The 17,523-nt window shown below is 43.0% G+C and overlaps 1 protein-coding gene across 1 annotated transcript in view; it reads left to right on the forward strand.

Annotated features, from left to right (window-relative positions):
* The window catches only part of ARHGAP32 (Rho GTPase activating protein 32), a gene marked incomplete at its 3' end in the record, with an annotated part of 155,786 nt that overhangs the window by 65,094 nt on the left and 73,169 nt on the right, over positions 1–17,523 (forward strand). The window contains exons 6-9 of the mRNA XM_082009980.1: positions 10,886–11,023; positions 13,146–13,238; positions 14,920–15,042; positions 17,230–17,307. Coding sequence (XP_081866106.1) covers positions 10,886–11,023; positions 13,146–13,238; positions 14,920–15,042; positions 17,230–17,307 — 432 coding nt within the window. The remainder of the gene's footprint in view (positions 1–10,885; positions 11,024–13,145; positions 13,239–14,919; positions 15,043–17,229; positions 17,308–17,523) is intronic.

The raw sequence follows: 17,523 nt of genomic DNA on the forward strand, positions 1-17,523 counted from the left end.
TCGGTTCATCGTGGGATTTGTACGTAGCTCTGTGGTCGTTAATTCACACGAGCAGTTTAGACACCTAACAAGCGAAGTAGCGGTTCTGAGGTAAAGAGGATTTTTGTCCTGTTGTCTTTGCTGCCTTTTATCCTGAAGCATGCAGTCAGGTGGTCGGCAGGATGTCTGCATTGGGATCTAGGAGGAAGACTTCCAAGAGTTGTGCCGTTTGCTTGCTTTGGCCGCTTGCGGTGTATTTGTGCCCTGCGGGACTATGGAACGGGAACGCAGAAGCTAGCTGTCGTCTTCCGCGCCGCGCAGGCGCGTGTAATGAGTCCCAGAGCAGCATCACACTGGCCTACAGCGGCATCCGTGTGTCGTCGGGGCTCTGGGGCCTCGTTGCCCAGCTGATGGAACTTGTCCTTCGCTATTCCCAGCCACAGAGCAGATCCAGTACTCTTGTGTGTAAATCTGTTCAGTGGTAACAAGAGATGAAAAATGACTGTAGTTCTTAAACTTTGGTATTTAATTTCTCTATTCATGGCACACTCTGTTTTTTTCTCTATTTAAATATGTATTGTGAAGGAAACGGGGTCAGCATGGTCCTTTCTTGTTCTTGACTTGGGATGCTTGAGATGCAGTAACAGGGTTCTAGCTGTGCATGGATTTTGAACTGAGCGATTTATTTATTGAGCGACACTGCAGAGAGGAACGCTGTCATGGAACCGCTTGTGCTAAAGCACATTCCTGGTGCAAATTTAGGTGCGTTTCAAGCTGCCCCTATCCCCCAAGATAGAGGCTCGCTGTGCTCCGCGTTAATGGCTTGAGCTTTAAACTCCAATAGATAAATGGTCTGGTGAATTTATTGGAGGGTGCTTTTTACTGGGGAAAGAGGGTATCCGAAAATGATTGCCCCAACATAGCAGCCTGCCACTTCATCAGACTTGCATCGGACCGAGCTGCTGTGCAGTTCTTTGTGGAAGGGAATGGCGAGGGATACACGGCAACGGCCACGTTCATGTGCTCTTCAGGTGGTTTTCTGCGATGGAAACCTACCAGCCGAAGTGAACGGTGAGTGTAGCCCTGGTCTAGGAAGGGATGATGAACAAGAGAGAAAATTATTTCTCTAGACTATAATGCAGTATCACAGGAATGTGCTGCCATGAAAGTTTTTTTTGAAGCAACACAAGCTTTTACAATTACATGGTAGTTTGTTAATGTCGTGTTCTTTGGGCATTTTGCCTTCAGAAAGCAAGCTCTGAATTGGAGAAATCAATCTTCCTGTATCCAAATTGTATTCTGCTTAGCTCTGAAGCAGAAAGTGAAAATCACTGTTGAAATCTAAGAGGACAGGATAGTGATTATGGTTTCTTTCTGTAACTGATGCATTTTGGCAGGGCTTCTGATTGTCATGCGGTGCTTTGGAGACAAGGCTGGGCCCAGCCACAGATTGAAGAGGATGGTTGGCTTTATTCTGAAGAGACATTGAATCCTGCCCCATAACTAAGCAAGTGTAAATGCATTGCAGAGGAGCAGTTTGTCTGCAATTTTACTTGTTTTACAACTTCTCCAAGAGCTGGGCTTGGTTCAAATCCAAAACAAGAACAGGATTGTGGTGGATGTTCCTGTTTTTCTTTGCTGCCTTGATGTTTATTCCTTATAGAGAAGCTTAACATGCATGCATTTTTAATAGCAGTAGTACAGTGCCTGTTTACTTGGGAAAGTTGACAGCCCTTTGGGACAGATAGTGCAAAGCACTTTCATCCAGTATCATCCTCTGCAGGCTGCAAAGTTACTTTGATCAGCAAGGAATGTTAAATGACTAATTGAGCATCAGGAGAAAGACAAGGTGCGCAGATACGATGCCTCCGACCTGAAGGAATTGCCTTTAGATAAAGTTCATAGGCCTTGGATGGGCATCTACACTTCCAAATGTGTACAGATTTATTGGACATAAAACGTAGGACAAGCAGGTTAGGAGAGAATAAAAAGAAAAGGCCCCCTCAAGGCACAGAAACCACATCAAAATAAATAGCATGTGTGTAAAGATGCTTTAGCAATAAAGCAAACGTGTCATTTTCATTGTTTGTAGCAAATATTTACTGTCACTAAACGAAGTGGCAAAACTCTGAGTTTGGAAAGTTTTCAGAAGTTAACGTCCTACCAGTTACACTGAGCGCACCTTGTTTAGTTAAACTCTGATGTTCTAAAGCAAATTTGTAATTGAGTTGTTTTGGTAATAAAAACACTGAAGTGTTAAATGCCATTGTCTTCCTCAATAACTAGAGGTGCTTTGCCCAACTGGATTTATAACTGACTGTACATTAAATTAAAAGTAAGTTTTGTTTTAGAGGAATGGGTGACAGAATTCTCAGGGCGAACGTGCCTGAGCTTGCTCCTTAAATCTTTGCATTCAGTAGGACTTTCCTAGAGGTACAGAGCAGGTTTGTGCCCCAAGTTTGTTCAAAACCGTCAAGCAAGTGTTTCTTGTCGCTGTGTGTTGTGTAACCCGTGCTAACCTGACCTAGTTCGGCGAACACCCAGGTCCCACCTCATTCAGCAAGGTTTACGCTCGCAGCGTGAAGCAGCCCGGGCTCAGTTCATTGCAGACTTGCTGTGAATCCCCGAGCTCTCCGCTTGCTTGGCAGGGCCCGGTAGCCTCCAAACTTGAAAAGCTGCGGATGTGCAGACAGGCTGTGGGATATAGCCATCAAGAATAATTGCAAACTGATATTGCAAGAGACTGTAGAGCAAGTTTGCAATCGAAGGCTCCGGCTTTGACAGGTGAGAAGGAGCTGACTTCTTGTTTTCCTAACGATGCATATTTTTAACCAATCTATGGTTTTAAAATACTGTATTTATTTCAAACTTTGTGGTTTACCTTTTTAAAAGACCCCATTAGGGATATTAGATATTAAAGATGGCCTGTCTTAAATATTTCATCTCCTGGGTCTTGGCACTGCTTTTCAGTGTTTCTTCTTAAAACTGATGCACGCAGCTGCCAAAAAAGCAGCTCTTTTTCCATTTTGGCTCCAGCTCTGTTGGCAAAACTTCTCCAAAGCTGCTTCTGTTTCTTGCACTTTCTAAATAATGTTTCACCCTTTGAGCCTCTTTTCTTGAGTTTTGGTCAGCTACATCTTTAACATACCTGCTTGCTTACCTTTTTCCTTGCAGTGCCCATGTGTTTTGTCTCTATAACCCTACCCAAAGGCGTAGGAGCAGGCAGGGAGGTCCCCTCTGGCACCCTCTGATAAATTTGCCGGGGGGATGCGAGGAGGATGGACTCCAGGAGCAGCCAAGGTCATACATGTCCTCGGGCAAGGACATGTCTGCCTGCCACTCTGGGCGGGTAGGTAGGCCACGTAATTCCTTACGATCTTAGTGATATTTTCCAATGTTCACATTTTTTGCTTCATTCTGAGGTGTCAAGGTGAATGGGTTTGTAACAGAAGCCGTGTCAGTACGCCATGTTTTTAATTATTTCCATGCTTCTAATTTTGGGTTATTTTTTAAATGACGTGATAGATGTGTCTTCTGACACGTGGCAACCGTAACTGGGGCTATCAGGGGCGGGGTTCAAACAAAGTTTCTCACTTTTGGACCTACAAAATCTTTTCTTCCTGGCAATTAGTTTTCACAAAAACGTGTCTATGTGCTTTGATCACTGAAACAAAAATTAAAACAATTAAAAAATAAAAAAACCCAGCTGTTTGCTTCAGTGATGTGCCCAAGAAATGAGACTTAAGGAAATTGAGATCTATATCTGTCTAAGCTACTGTTGCTCCAGCTAACCTCAGGCAAGTAATTTTGAAAGTTTTTTTTGTTTTGTTTTACTAACCTCAGGCAAGTAATTTTCAAAGGGTTTTTTTGTTGGGTTTGTTTTAAAGGATAGTGGTGCTCGCTTGCTTTGATGAAACGTTGTTTATTCTCTGTGGTTAAGTGCCGAGTAGATTATAGCACGTTTGGGGCACAGGGTAAAGAGGGCGTTGTATTTAAATCTGCGCCCTGTCCCTATAATCATTGTAAATATGTATGTGAACTCATTGCCTTGCTACCTGTAGGATGGTAGAATTGTAGTTCCCGTTACTTAGCAGTTGGTCTGTTAGTGGCTTTGAAGTATTTCCTTTGTGGCTGCAAGCTCACGTTGGGGTATTACTTCAATTCTCTGAAGTGTAGCCCCATGCTGTGGCCACCCTCCCCTTCACCCCTGTGTGTCTCTGTGACCTGTTGCTCTTCCGGTGTAATTTTACTAAAGAGATGATTGATACTGAATTAAGTGATGACATGTCAGGAGAGCAGGGAATTTCATTCACGTGTTGGCAGTTGTAAATCCTGCTTCAAGTTCATGAGGTGTCTGCCAGACTGCCATTCAGAAACCGGCTTTCTTGTGGGAGAAAAAGTGGTGATTAGGATTTCTAATGCCCTGTGCATGGTATGTATGTCTTAGCCTGCCTTTACTTCGGTGTACCTTTACAAAACCAATTGCTACAAAAGCCTAAGCCAAATATTTGCTGCCGTCTGGATGCTTCTGGCAAAGCTGCTTTTCTGAGTGACAGAGAAACCACTGGAAGGTCGTGGCTTCTTTCAGCTTAGCACCCAGGAAGCCACATAGACCTGGTCGTGGCGAGTTTCCAAAATCGGTCGGAACAACAGGGTAATACTGCTGTCATTCAGACCAGGTCTTGGGCAGCCTTGTGTTCCCACGTGTGTTTTTAGTGTTCCTATCTGTAATTGGAATCGGGAAGCACAAAGAAGTATAATTTTTAAGGGAGAAGAGCTGCAGTGGTTTCCATTAAAATCTCTTTTTTTTCCTGCTGATTGCAATTAATTGATAATAAACTGATAATTAATGCTGAAAGATATTAATTTATTTTGTGGAATAAGGCTATTAAGGATTCACCACATAAAAGTTCTAAGCTTTCTCCTCTGCCTTCCACCTTGCGGTCTGTCCGTACGGACGTTCCCTTCATCTTGTGGTAGTTGGTGTCTCATGGGTCCGTTTCCTGCGATTCCGGCTGGAGCTCGGAAGTTTTAGTGTTTCCATCATTCACATCTTATTTAAAGCTCTCTCCTCCCCATGTTTTATTTTCTTCTAAACATAAGGGCAGCTGCCTGACAGCGGAAGGGGTATCACGCTGCAAGCTGTTGATACTATATTCTAAGCCAGGTCAACTCCAGAAGTGAACAGACATCTTCTCGATGTAGCTGTTACTGCGCCGAGCGCTCATCCCTGCCCAGCTCTGCCAGCTAAAAGGCTCACGGGAGCAAGTGCTAATGTTTGCTGAGATAAATTTATGCATTCATCAGTGGGGTTAAGCTAATGCAAATGTCTTCCAGCTTTAGGAAGAGCCATAACGCAAGTGTTCCCGACCCTATGGTGTGGGGAGGGAAGGAGTAAACTCCTGTTGACGAGTAGTACCAGGAGCAATGAAAGCGAGCATCCATCCGTGGCCACAAGGTGAGACCTGGAAGTGTGCTAGCCAAAAAGCCTTATGCTGCTGGGTGTACGCTTTCATTCAGAAATAAAGTAGCTTTATGTTGCCTTCGTGGAAACTGCCTTTAAGTTTTAAAGATTTATAATTTCCCTGAAGTTATACTAGTACACCAGAAGTCATGAAATCATCCAGGACATGTTGGTAAACAGACTCAAGCTTAGATAAGATAAAGCTTAGATAAAGATAAAGCTACCTACAGTACCAGCTAAAACCACTTCCTGAGCAAACTCTAGGTGGTGGATTTTATCAGTCTTGTCTTCTGTTTTAACTAAATTTCTCAGCCATTTTCCAGCGTGACTTGTAGTAGAAGAAGGGCCGAAGGGTCATGCTGGAATAACATACAGAACCCAAGACCCAGACAGCTGTAAAAGTCACCCACATGGCAGAGTTAAACTTTACTGGTGGATGCTGGCATTCTTCCAGCTATTTAATACATGGTGTTTTCTTACTACAGGGTCAAACTGAAGTGACTTTTGCCATATACTTTCATCTCATTTTCTGGTCTTGATCTCCATGTGGACTGGTAAGGTTCATGAGAGCATCCATGTGATTTCTCTCAGGAAATAAGCATTTGAACCAGAAAAGAAAGGTCTATCCCTGTCTTAAAATAAATACATCTTAGGTGCTACAGAGAAAACATACTCAGACCGTGGGACAGGAAAGTTGTGCGTGCTGGAACTCAGCAGTACCCTGTCTGGCTTGAAGAAGCATTGATGGACAAAAAGGAGTTCTATCTGCACAGATGTAGTCAGATTCAGCTGGAAACAGTCTTTTACACAATGGGGAGAGGAGATCTGTAAATCTTTATTATAAAACTTGTGTATATTTGCTTTCTGAATGGATGATATCACAGATACTGACAGAGATGAAGCCGTTCGCGTCTCTTGCGTTAGCTGCGTGCCTCCAGGTAAGCCACTGACTGTTCAGTGCACAACGGGGGAAGAACTGCTTCTTGCCAGATCCCAACAGTTAAGTCCACATAAAAGTACTCCTGCATGGAACTGGCCTTGAGCTTATGGGAGCCCCTCTTAGAAATGAGTAAGGTTTTTGTACTGGTCAGTTGAAGGGTGTAAGAGATGATGGAGCAAAGGTGGGGTTTCTTAACTACGGGAATGAAAATGCAAAGGATGTTTTAAGACGCCCTCCTCTTAAACTTGCTTTTCCCAGTCTGACAGTAACCAAGCAGTGCTGCAATAAGAAATGTCTTTCTGTTGGTGATGAAACGAACCATCACTGAGCTGCAGCTCTCACGCTGTGTGTTGGGCTCGGGAAGAAAGGGAAGAGGGAGGAATACTGCTGCTCGCTCAGAGCATCGCCACGTGGGGGAATATGTAAACTTCCCCGGCTGCGGCTGCATGTCGTCCTTTGGCCGTTTGACCAGTAGAGCTAAAAATATTCATTGTGGAGCTGTGGTTCTCAATCCTTGTCCTTCTGAATCTTGTCTCCTGTGATGTGAAGCCTGGGTAGCTTTTTATGATCTGCGATCTCGGTATAATGGTTTTACTAATGGAAGGTTCAAACCTCTGGGTCAGAGGAAATTAAATCGTCAGCTCAGTAATCTCTAATCATTTTTTTTAGCATGATATTTCTTCTTGCTTTGATAAGCAGGGAAAAAATAAGAAGCTCTATGCAGCGTTCTGAAATCTCACCAGTCTTTCATCATGCATTTAAGCCTATGCAGCATGCAGGAGTAAGGGAGAACAGATCAAACTGTAACAGGAGTAGGAATGGACCCAGATTTTCCATTTTGTGAGAATTTCCATAATTGTCATGATGCTTTTCATTGTGAACGTTTCTGTAAGATGAAATCCCAAATAATACTTCGATTTTCTTCAAGTCAATAGTCAATTTTTTCTTTTAAAGGCCTTGAAACTATTTTATGGCATTATTGAAATCTTCATTTGAGCCTTGATTCTTTATCTTTTTGAAACTTGCCATACTCAGGTTTGTAATTGAAGGTCTGGATCTGGGAAATCACTTGGCTGTGTGCTTGACTTCACCTCTATTCTTATGTCCCATCGAAATTAATGGGATTTAAGCATGTGCTTCTCTAAATCAGGACCATCAATAATTAAAGAACAGAAAAGTAATTATTGAATTGGAAAATGAGAGGGTGATCAAAAATTGATTTGAGCAACAATTTATGGAAATCGTTAAGAGTGTGAAGAAGGCATTTCTGCCTTATGGATATTATGTGCCTGAAGCACCAGTAATGTTTAGCTTTGCTATAAAACACAGTTGACAACATGAGACCGACTTAACAGTCACTTACTTGTTTCTACTATTTCATTAACTCTTTAAATTAAAAAAAAGAACCCGTTTTCAAAACCCTTCTGGCACTTCAGAATTTGCAGGAAATGGGAGCAAGATGTACAATTTTTATATTGATATAGTGAAACATTGTGGTATTTTTTATATTGAATGAGGTTGCTTGTTTCTGCTGCTTTGGCTCTGCGACTCTGGAAGTCTAGCTGAGAGAATTTAGACTTTACTTTCTTGTGACTTGTACTGGAGATCTCGGGGGAAGCACTAAATGTTGTTCAGTTCCTTCCCAGATTGCTGCAGTGACTCCTTCTTGTAAAGTTAATTGTACCCCTTGTAAACATGTCCGTCTTATTTTTGCTTAAAAATTTATCACTCGGGCTCCAAAGCTGCAAAAACCTTGCTTAATACAACTTTTAGAACAACCTAAAGCATGTATGCTTTTTGAATTTGATTATGGCAAACTTAAAACTGTAGGGTATTAGGAAATATTCACATTTAGGGGGTTGGAATAACTTTCTGCTGGGTGGGAATTTATATTATTGCTCCTGAAACTGTGTTCTGTACTAACACGTCGTATGCGCAGTCCTTCTGAATGTGATTGAAGAGCGGGCAGCCCCGTTCCCGCAAGAATCCTGTGATCCTTTTGCACAAGAGCCTGAAATCCAGGGCTGTGACTGCAGGCGTTGGGCTGACTTACCGAGGAGCGGCAATAGCGGTTCTGGCCTCCAGACGTGTGCCTCTTGCAGAGGAGGTTGCTGCTGCTTCGGCGGGGATAGCTCGGCCGGTTGCTTAGTGGCTGCCGAAGTGCTGCAGTTCTGAGGCGCGGGAGTGGTGGTTCTGGGTTACCTTTCTGCACCGCGCCCGGAGGTGGTTGTTGTGAGTTGTTGTGGAGTTGTTGTGCAGCGTGGGAAGAACCTCCCAGGGAGATGGTTGGGGCAAGAAGTACCACTGCTGTCCTGAGGTAAGCTGTCCCTGCTCGTTAATCCGCTTCCTTGCTAGCTATTAGTAGCCTCGTTACTGTGCTGGCGTAGAATGGGTCTCATCAGAAGCAAGGAGAACGCGTTCCGTGTAGTCCGTGCTCTCCACAGCTCATCCCGCACACCCTGTCACATGGACCGTTAGTTTGCTGACCCCAGCTATTCCCGTCTTGTAAATTTAACTCTTATTCATGGTAAAAAGAGACTGCAAATCTACAGTCCAACATTTAAAATTAGAGTATCGTGGAATTAATGACAGATTTACAATCGTTTGACAAGTAGGTTTGTTATTTGCGTGGGTAGCGTACAAGATTGTATTGAAATGTCCTGCTAAGTGCAGCGGGCAGAAGCAAATAAAGGATTGCAGTGATTCCTCTGTCCGTTGTTTCTTACGTTGGTGACTAAATCTTGCTCAGCTGAAGGTCATACTGGCAACTTAGCAGGAGAGCAAGAACCACTTAATTGCAAAAGACGGAGAAATTGGAAAGGCTATCATCATTCTGAAGATAATTAGACTTGCACGCCTGGTTTTGGTTTTTTCCTTTAGATTAAAAGTAAAGTGACATAACTTATGGCAATTATAAAGCAGCTGTGTCCTGTGTAGGTGTGCCCTCTTTGTAGGCTTGTGAAATATGGGTGATTTCTTGTGATATAAAAGCAGAGTTTATGGGCACAGTACGCAGTCTGGAGTTGTCTTAAATGAATTTGACAGAAACTAGCTAGTACTCTTGACTATCAGTTTTACATTTATAATTGCCTTGCAAGCTTTGGATATGAAAAGAAAAGTGATGCTTATAACTTTCCTAATAAACAAAGGAATATGGCAGAATCGTGATTGGGACGTCGGAGTAGGCCACGCTTTTTTGTAGCCCAGGTAGAGAGGCCGTCGGGTCCGGAACTCCACCCGGTGTAGTACAGCAGATTTGGGATCATGCTTTGCCGCTGCGTTCCCCATGGAAAAGTGAAATGATGCCGCGTCCCCTCTTACACCATGCATTTCCCTGCTTTCCGTACTGGTTGCCAGGCGCCTCTTTGTCACCCTTAATCCTTGGCCTTGGCTTCGAGTGGCCATGAAATCTGGAGCAATCTAATTCCTTCCTCTGACATCTTCTTCCAAGTCCTTGCAGGTCTGTAGGAGCACGTGGACTTGTACAGCACGGCTAACATCGCCTGCATGCTTTGTTGTTTTTCTCATCCCTTCCCTAGGGAGACAACTGCATGTGGAGTGTGAAGCAGAGTGTGTGATGCTGATAGAGATTTTTTTTTCTTTTTAAATATGGCCACGCTCTTGATTTGAGGAAAGACAGACTGAAGTAGCGTTTTACACTTGAAGGTGGGGAAGCTTTGGAGAGATCCGTGGTCACTGAGTGGGTGTCCACATCTGTAAAGCAGGAATAGTCTCATTTTAGCGGCTGCATGGGAGTGTTGAGAGGATTAATGACTGTCCATAAAGTGCTTTGACCTGTAAACTTCTGCATTATTACAACATTTTTTATTGATCATAATAGGCCACGAAGCATTTAGAAGTAGTCATTAGGTATTAAAAGCTTCACAAAGCAAATTATGCTGTGCTGCCACGGTCCCTTCCTTGTCCCCTGAAGCAGTATGCATCTTGTCAATTTTTTAATTGGGGAAATGGTATGCGCTCAGGAGTAAATCTTCAGCTAGTGTTATTCATCAAAGATTGGTTTTTTTTAGCTCAGCTGAAGATTTGCCTGGGGCGTCTGAGAGGAATTTCGCAAGCTTCAACTCTGCCTTCAGATCCCCGATTGTATATTCTTCTATCTGTGTAGAATCTAATTTCACACTATTTATACAACCGTTTTGTAATTGACATTTGTGCAGACACCTTGTGCATGAAAATGCTACAGAGGCCTTGTAAGACAGGTGGAAGTCAAGAGCTTTGGATTGGTCTCGTCATGCTGGGCCACATCCAAGCCCACTGTTGAGTAATTAAAACGGCAACACTGGCAGCTGGGTGGAACATGAATGGCTATCTACGAATCAAAACATGAAAATATTACTAAGGCGCTTTCATCCCTTTCAGATGTTTTGAGAAGAAAGATGGCCAGATCCGTCTGGTTTTTCTGCACTGCTTTTCCTTTTCCTCATCTAACGCGAATTAGTGAGGAGCTCGTAAAAGTGTGATTCTCTCTTCTGTCTCTGCAGGGGAGGAGCTGGATCGTGAAGCGGAGTTATGAAGATTTCAGAGTACTTGATAAGCATCTTCACCTATGTATTTATGACCGGCGCTTCTCCCAGCTCTCAGAGCTACCCCGCTCCGATGCCCTGAAGGACAGTCCGGAGGTAAATTACCGGCTCCGTGAGCATTCACAGCGCAGTCGCCAGCAAGGGCTTGGAAGATATTTTCAAGGATGTACAAAGTAGTTTGAATGCGGCCTGGGTTAGATTTGGAAATTGATGACTAGTAATATGATCAGTCTGGTTTTTCTACCCTTAATTTCCATGATTTAAAGGGAAATGCCCTGAATGAATGCGCTGCTAAATGCGGAATGGTTATTGAGAGTGTCAGGAAAGAAGCTGTCCTGTTAGTACCTTTGATAAGAATTTTTTTAATGTCTTTGGAAACTTTTTCAATGATGTGGCTATTTCCTGACTTAACGTTAGCACCTTGGCATTGCTAGGAAATCATGCTGTTCCAGGGCCACAGCACTGCAAGAGTAATACTGTTTGGAATGCTAGGCTTATATTTATAAAATAAAAATTAAGGAAGCTGGTTTTTAAGAGCATTTGCTTTAGTGCATTTTTTAAATGGCCTTTAAAAAGCTTAAAGAGTGTTTTTTTTCCTACATGAGTAAGAAGTATTTTTCATTTCTTGACTTACTGTCTTCACCTGGAATTTGGTGAGCAGGAATTCCTTTGGCTTCTTGCTTGTTGATAATTTAGGGATTTATTCATATCCCAAATAATCTTCTGGGAAGTAGCAGGTGCATCTCGGCTGCATCGTTTCAGAAGATGTGGAGAGGGAGGCAATGTAATGCATGGCCACGGAGGTTATTTGAGCCAGTAGAGCATAACAAAACTGTTTGGCCTCAGTCTTGTCTGGGGGAAGAGCGCGTATTACGGTGACGGGCAGTGCCCATTGCATCATTTCACAGGTCACGTATCTCTGCGACCTGTAGTTGTATGTTTGTCCCCTACCATCAAGCACAAGTGCAGAAAAATCTTGACAGGCTGCGTCGGAAAGCTGGTGTTGCCTGCCCACGAGATGCGTAGCTGAAAAGGGAAATGAGGAAATTGAGGCCATTCCAAGCAGAATCCATGCAGGATCTATAAAGCAGAATCTGTGTTCTTTCAGTGCCAAGCGGCTAAGGATTGATTGCTTTTGAGCAGCACACAGTGGCTGAAATCAGTACCCCACTGAAGTCTGCAGGGCGTTTGCCATTGCATATAGGAAGTTGATACCGTGGTCCCGTTGCTCATCAGAGACCCTGATTTATTTGTTGCTTTGGTTTAACGCAGGCTATTTCTGAAGAGAATTTAGAGATTCTAGTCTCTTAAAATCAGCAGAAGAAGCGATATTTAGGACAATGAATTCCTGGGTTTATTTTTGAAAATCATATTTTAGGAATTCCTGTCTCTTACATCTTTATTTGTACAACTGATTTAATACGTAGCACGAGGCTGAAAATCTGCACTATATCTGTAAGCACAGAAGACCTAAAGTCATTAAACAGCTCTACTGCTGTGAAACATAATTCTGCAGCTGTGTGGTGTCTTATACTATATGTTTTATTTTGAATTGACCACATTTGAACAGATATTTGAGGAGAACGGTGTTTTAAACAGGCCTACAAACTCTGAGCTACAATGCTGCTTTATAACACTGTCACTGTGAAGCTTTGGAAAGACCTCACTAGCTTCTCTTTAATAAAAGCAAGTTTACTATTCTAGACGGGACATTGCTAAGGTTATTCTTAAAACCCTCTTCTACTATTTGAAATAATAGTGTTTCATCAAAGGGTCAGTCTCAGTTGCCACGTTCTTAAGGATTTGCACTTGCGTGGCAATGGCAGCCGGTGTTTTGTTTTGCTAAATGGTTCTCAGATGTGTTTGATGGCCATAATACAAATGATTTGTTTGTATGTGAAATCCATGAGAGGAGGGCTTTAGATTTAAGGTATCTTAACAAGGGAAATTATGAAAATCTACATATCTTATAAAAGCAACATTACTACTTTGGCAGGGAGCTGCTGCTTTACAGATTTTTTTTGTGTGTAATCATTGTAACACCGTATATAGTTTTCTGCCCTCCTTCAAATGACAGCTTTCCTTGCAAAAGGGAATACATTTCTGTAACACTTGCCTATGGCAATGGATAACTTGTGGTCTCTCCAGGTCTGAAGAAGTCTCTCCAAACTATGGTGTATTAACAGAAAAACTGTGTGGCTGTTTGTTTCTGTTCCAGCTTGTCACCCAGATGCTGATGGCTTACCTGTCACGTCTCTCAACAATCGCAGGCAACAAGATAAACTGTGGGCCTGCTCTCACATGGATGGAGGTACAGTACGAAGCTCAGGTTCTTCTTCGTTTCCTGACCTCAGCAGCAGAGCAAGCCACAAATGTGCTCTCCTGCCTTTCCAGAAAGAGCTGTAAACCTTCCAGACCTATTGGTGTCACTGGAATGCTAGCCTAAAAGCTGTATTTCCCTGTTGCAGGCAGGTAGGTGGCCAGAAAAGTTATAGTACAAACAGAATCAGATCCAATGTTGAGAATATAGGAGCTTTTTTCTCCTCTTGCTCGGATTTTGTCACCCAAAGACATCTCATTCTGCTGATATTCGCAAATAAATGGAGGTAGCAATTCTAGCGAAGCAGTGATGGGTCAATGGACCACCTGCGAAAGTCCAGTTCATGGCTGAAGTCTCTGAGTAACAGGTTGCAGAAAGCACAGATGTTCTTACACTCCTTTTTGGCCAGGCAATACTGCAAGTGTAGCAAGTTTCTAAAATTACTGGAGCTGTCTCTGTTACGGTGTTTGCCTGCGCGCTTTTTTTTTTTTTTTCTTTTCTTTTCTTTTCTTTTTCCTTGCGATAGCTGCAGAAACAATAAATATTATCTGCTCCCGTTTGCCATCATTGGTTAAACAGCTCAACAGAGCCTGCGTTGTGCTTGCAGGGGCACTGTTTGTATACTGTGAATTGCAGCTGCAGCTTTGGTTTCTCTGCTAATGGTCTTCTACCATCTTAAACAATAGACATTATTGGGCAAGGAATGCAGGAAAGAATGGAGCTAAGTGGTCAAGGCCACCTGCCTGTGTCAGCCGTGCTGTTGCTGATGAGTCTGGGTAGAAATATGTGTGTCTTTCCATTGTCTGACGATACTGCTGCACACCAGGAATAGAAACAACTATTATTAGGCTGTTGCAATTCATTTTTAAATGGTTGTGATAAGGATTGAGTGCATTTTCCTGCAATTTTCCCCGCTGATATGCTCCTCACCCTGAAATCCTTTGGGATGAGAAAAATCTTGGAAACCTTCTCAGCATGAAGGGAGGAAGGAAGTTATAGAGAAAAACGAAACTGCAGAATTTACAGCAATCTCTGTGGCCCAAGAGATTGCATTTGCAATAGATTTGCTGGGATACTGAATAAACCTTTCTGATTAACTGAGAATCTTACAAAATTTTACGTGAGCGTGAAAATCGAGGAATTTTGAAAGTAGGTTGATCATTGTAGCAAGGGGTGGGAGCCATGTTTTCTGAGAAGAAATAAAAAGGTCGGAGAAAGTTGAAAAGTGACACTAGTTTTCGGTTTGAGGGCATTTCCTCTACCTCAGGGCCTCTTCTTGAGCATTAATTCCACTTTGCAGAGAATTTTTGTAGTCATTTTTGTATCGCCAGTTTACATACTTCAGGCAAAAGAATACAATTTGGTGTTAAAGGGAGGTGGAAACATTCACTCTCTTGTTACTGTTTGTACACAAAGATGCACAAATACAGCATTTTTCTCATTAGCTGGATGGGGACACACGACCTTCTGAAATACCCTGTGAATTGCTCTTCTGCTTCGTCTCGGTCTCTGCTGTGCCCCGCACGGTCTCTCCGCGCTGCTCTCCTCGGGGGGCCCCAAGCTGTACTGTCTCTGTGAATCAGCTTGAAGTCCCTGCCATGGATGAGCACCAAGAAAATGCCTCCTTGCTTGTCCCCAGCTGCCTCACGGTCTCCTGTGCTCTTTATTTCAGATTGATAACAAGGGGAATCACCTGCTAGTCCATGAGGAATCGTCCATTAACGTTCCTGCTATTGCTGCTGCCCATGTTATTAAGAGATATATTGCTCAAGCAGCAGACGAACTGTCCTTTGAGGTAAGCAATTAAAGGAGCTTGTAACGCCGTGTGTCTCTGTGTGCGTGCGCGCGCATCAACAATATCTTCAGACACTTTCAGAGTGTTTTGTGAGGTGAAGCTTAGAAGATTCATTAAATACTCAATTTGCAATGGGTTGGACACAGGCAGGAGTTCAGTCATCTTTAAAATATAGCTTTACTTGGCATTAGTATCTACTGATTAAGCAGATACTGCCAAGTACTCTAGCCTGGTCTCTGAGCAGCAGCAGAGCCCACAGTGTTTGTACTGTACAGTGTATTAAAAGTATGTTGTATCTGTTCAGGAAGACTGTCCACATATGTGAGTACGTGGACACATGCCAATTTAATTATTCATTGGCCAGTTTATGCAACCTGTGTTTCTGTTAGCAAGTCTCTGTCTAAAACCATTTTCAGAGTTTCTGCTCCCATGAAAAGACCCAGACTGTCAAAGAATTTGATACTTAAAGGGCAGGTAATAATCTAAAACCGTTCTGAAAGTCTTACTTGACGGAGAGTAGCATCTGCTGTGGAGCAAAGATCCGGAAGATCAGACCCTGGAAGTCTTTGGGTGTCTGGCTCTTGTCTGTTCTACTCAGAAAGCAGAGTAATCTTTTATGCTCTGATTGTTTACGTGCAGCGGTTCTATCGATGGAATATTCACAGCATTACACAAAAAAGCGTAAAGGAAAACAGTTAGTGCCCGAAGGAGTTTTTGAGATCGGCTTCTCAGCATGCAGCGCAGGAAGTAAAAATAATCGTGGTAGTCTAGTGCTGCCAGGGTTTTGTTCATATTCAAAATCGAAGCAATTATTAGTATACACCAAAGAACCGCGCTTATCAGAAAGACGTGTGGGTATGTCACCTTCCAGGTGAAAATGCACGTGGTACGGGATACAGGCTCTTTGTCAGTGTCTCAGTATTAATAAAAGCACTGCGATGGCACTCGCTGCTTGTAAATCTCACAGCTCTGTGCCAGCAGGCTAACTTGGCCTTGCAACTGTCACGCGGTCCGACGAGTTGTTATAAGAGATAATGTACAAGCAGGGAAACCAAGGCACGCATGGCTTTCCGAGCTTACGCGCTGAGAAACCTTGGCAGAACAGAAGTGGAATGGGATCGGTTGTTCTGCAGTGATGCATTCTGTTCCCTAACCCAAACTATCTCTTCATGTTTAGGCTGTTATTAAATTCTAATAGGCAGTTGCAAAAGCAGCTGACTGGCACTTGCTCCCCAATCCTGAGGAAAATACCTGGCTTCTCTGCTCGTTGTGGTGACAGCAGTTTCCTTAATGGAAATTTTACTTTGCTGTTGGTTTGCAACTCCCTTGAGGAGATCACTTCCCTATATCTCGGTTATCCCTATCTGAAAAATGGGGGGGTGTTATCTTCTTTGTAAAGCACTTTGAGATCCATCAGTGTAAAAGATCTGGTAAAAGTTGGGCATCACTGTTAACAAGTTGTGCTATGCCTAGCTGCAGTATTTATTTAGGTTCTGCCCCTTTTGCTCTGGCCTATCTCATGTTGTGGTATAGAGGCCACACAGATCTCGATTCCCACCAAGGCAAATTTAGTATTGCTTATACTGATTTCCTTTTGAACTATTGGAGTATTACATTTTTTATGGGAATGAGCAAAGCTTCAGAAAATCTGTTTGTTCTCCTTGATCATTTTCCTTCCTGTTGCCGTAACACCACACCACCACTCCTGTTCATTTTCTAATTAAGAAAAACATGTCATGGGCCAGTTTGTGAACAGCAAAGGGAGCTCTTAACTTTTTGCTGTGAAAGAAAAGAAAAAGACATATGTCAATGCCTACGTACACGTAATAGAGGGCATGTAGTAAAAATTAGTTCAGCTACTTGAAGATATTTTCTGAAGTGTTTCACACCATCACTGCTTACTTTTGTCTGCAGTTTAATCGGGACGTTCTCTACCCTTTGGCAGAGATCCTGCTGCTTTTGAGAATTGTTCCCTTATGAACAGCTGTATCCTGCATGTGGTATAATGCAGTAGCTCTCCTACCTCACTGTTGGATTTTACAAAGGCAAATGTCTCAAGATTGGCATTGGTGCAGTTGCTCACAAGTTTTACATTTTTTTTGCAGTGCTGAAGAATGCAGTTATTTGAGTTGTGCTTTCCTCCTAGCCACATGGCAAGCTGGGATTGATTCTGCCAATCTTTTGCAGGTGGGAGACATAGTGTCTGTTATTGATATGCCACCAAAGGAGCTGACCACATGGTGGAGAGGCAAACATGGATTTCAGGTAGGCACAAGCATCAGACATGAGAGTGCAACTTAAATAAAGGCAGGAAACTCAGCAGTGTGTTTATCGAACTGCTGTGCCTGCACAGTTTACATATGGATGTAAGCAGAGCGTCCCTGCGTTGGTGTAAGAGGACTTCCCCTGTCTCTCTGGACTTGGGCTACAAGCAGACGCGTGGTTGTCGTAGGAAGTCATCTCTCTACCTGACTGTGCGAG

This window comes from Phaethon aethereus, assembly GCF_964289735.1.
Source record: "Phaethon aethereus genome assembly, chromosome: 23".
NCBI lineage: Eukaryota > Metazoa > Chordata > Aves > Phaethontiformes > Phaethontidae > Phaethon > Phaethon aethereus.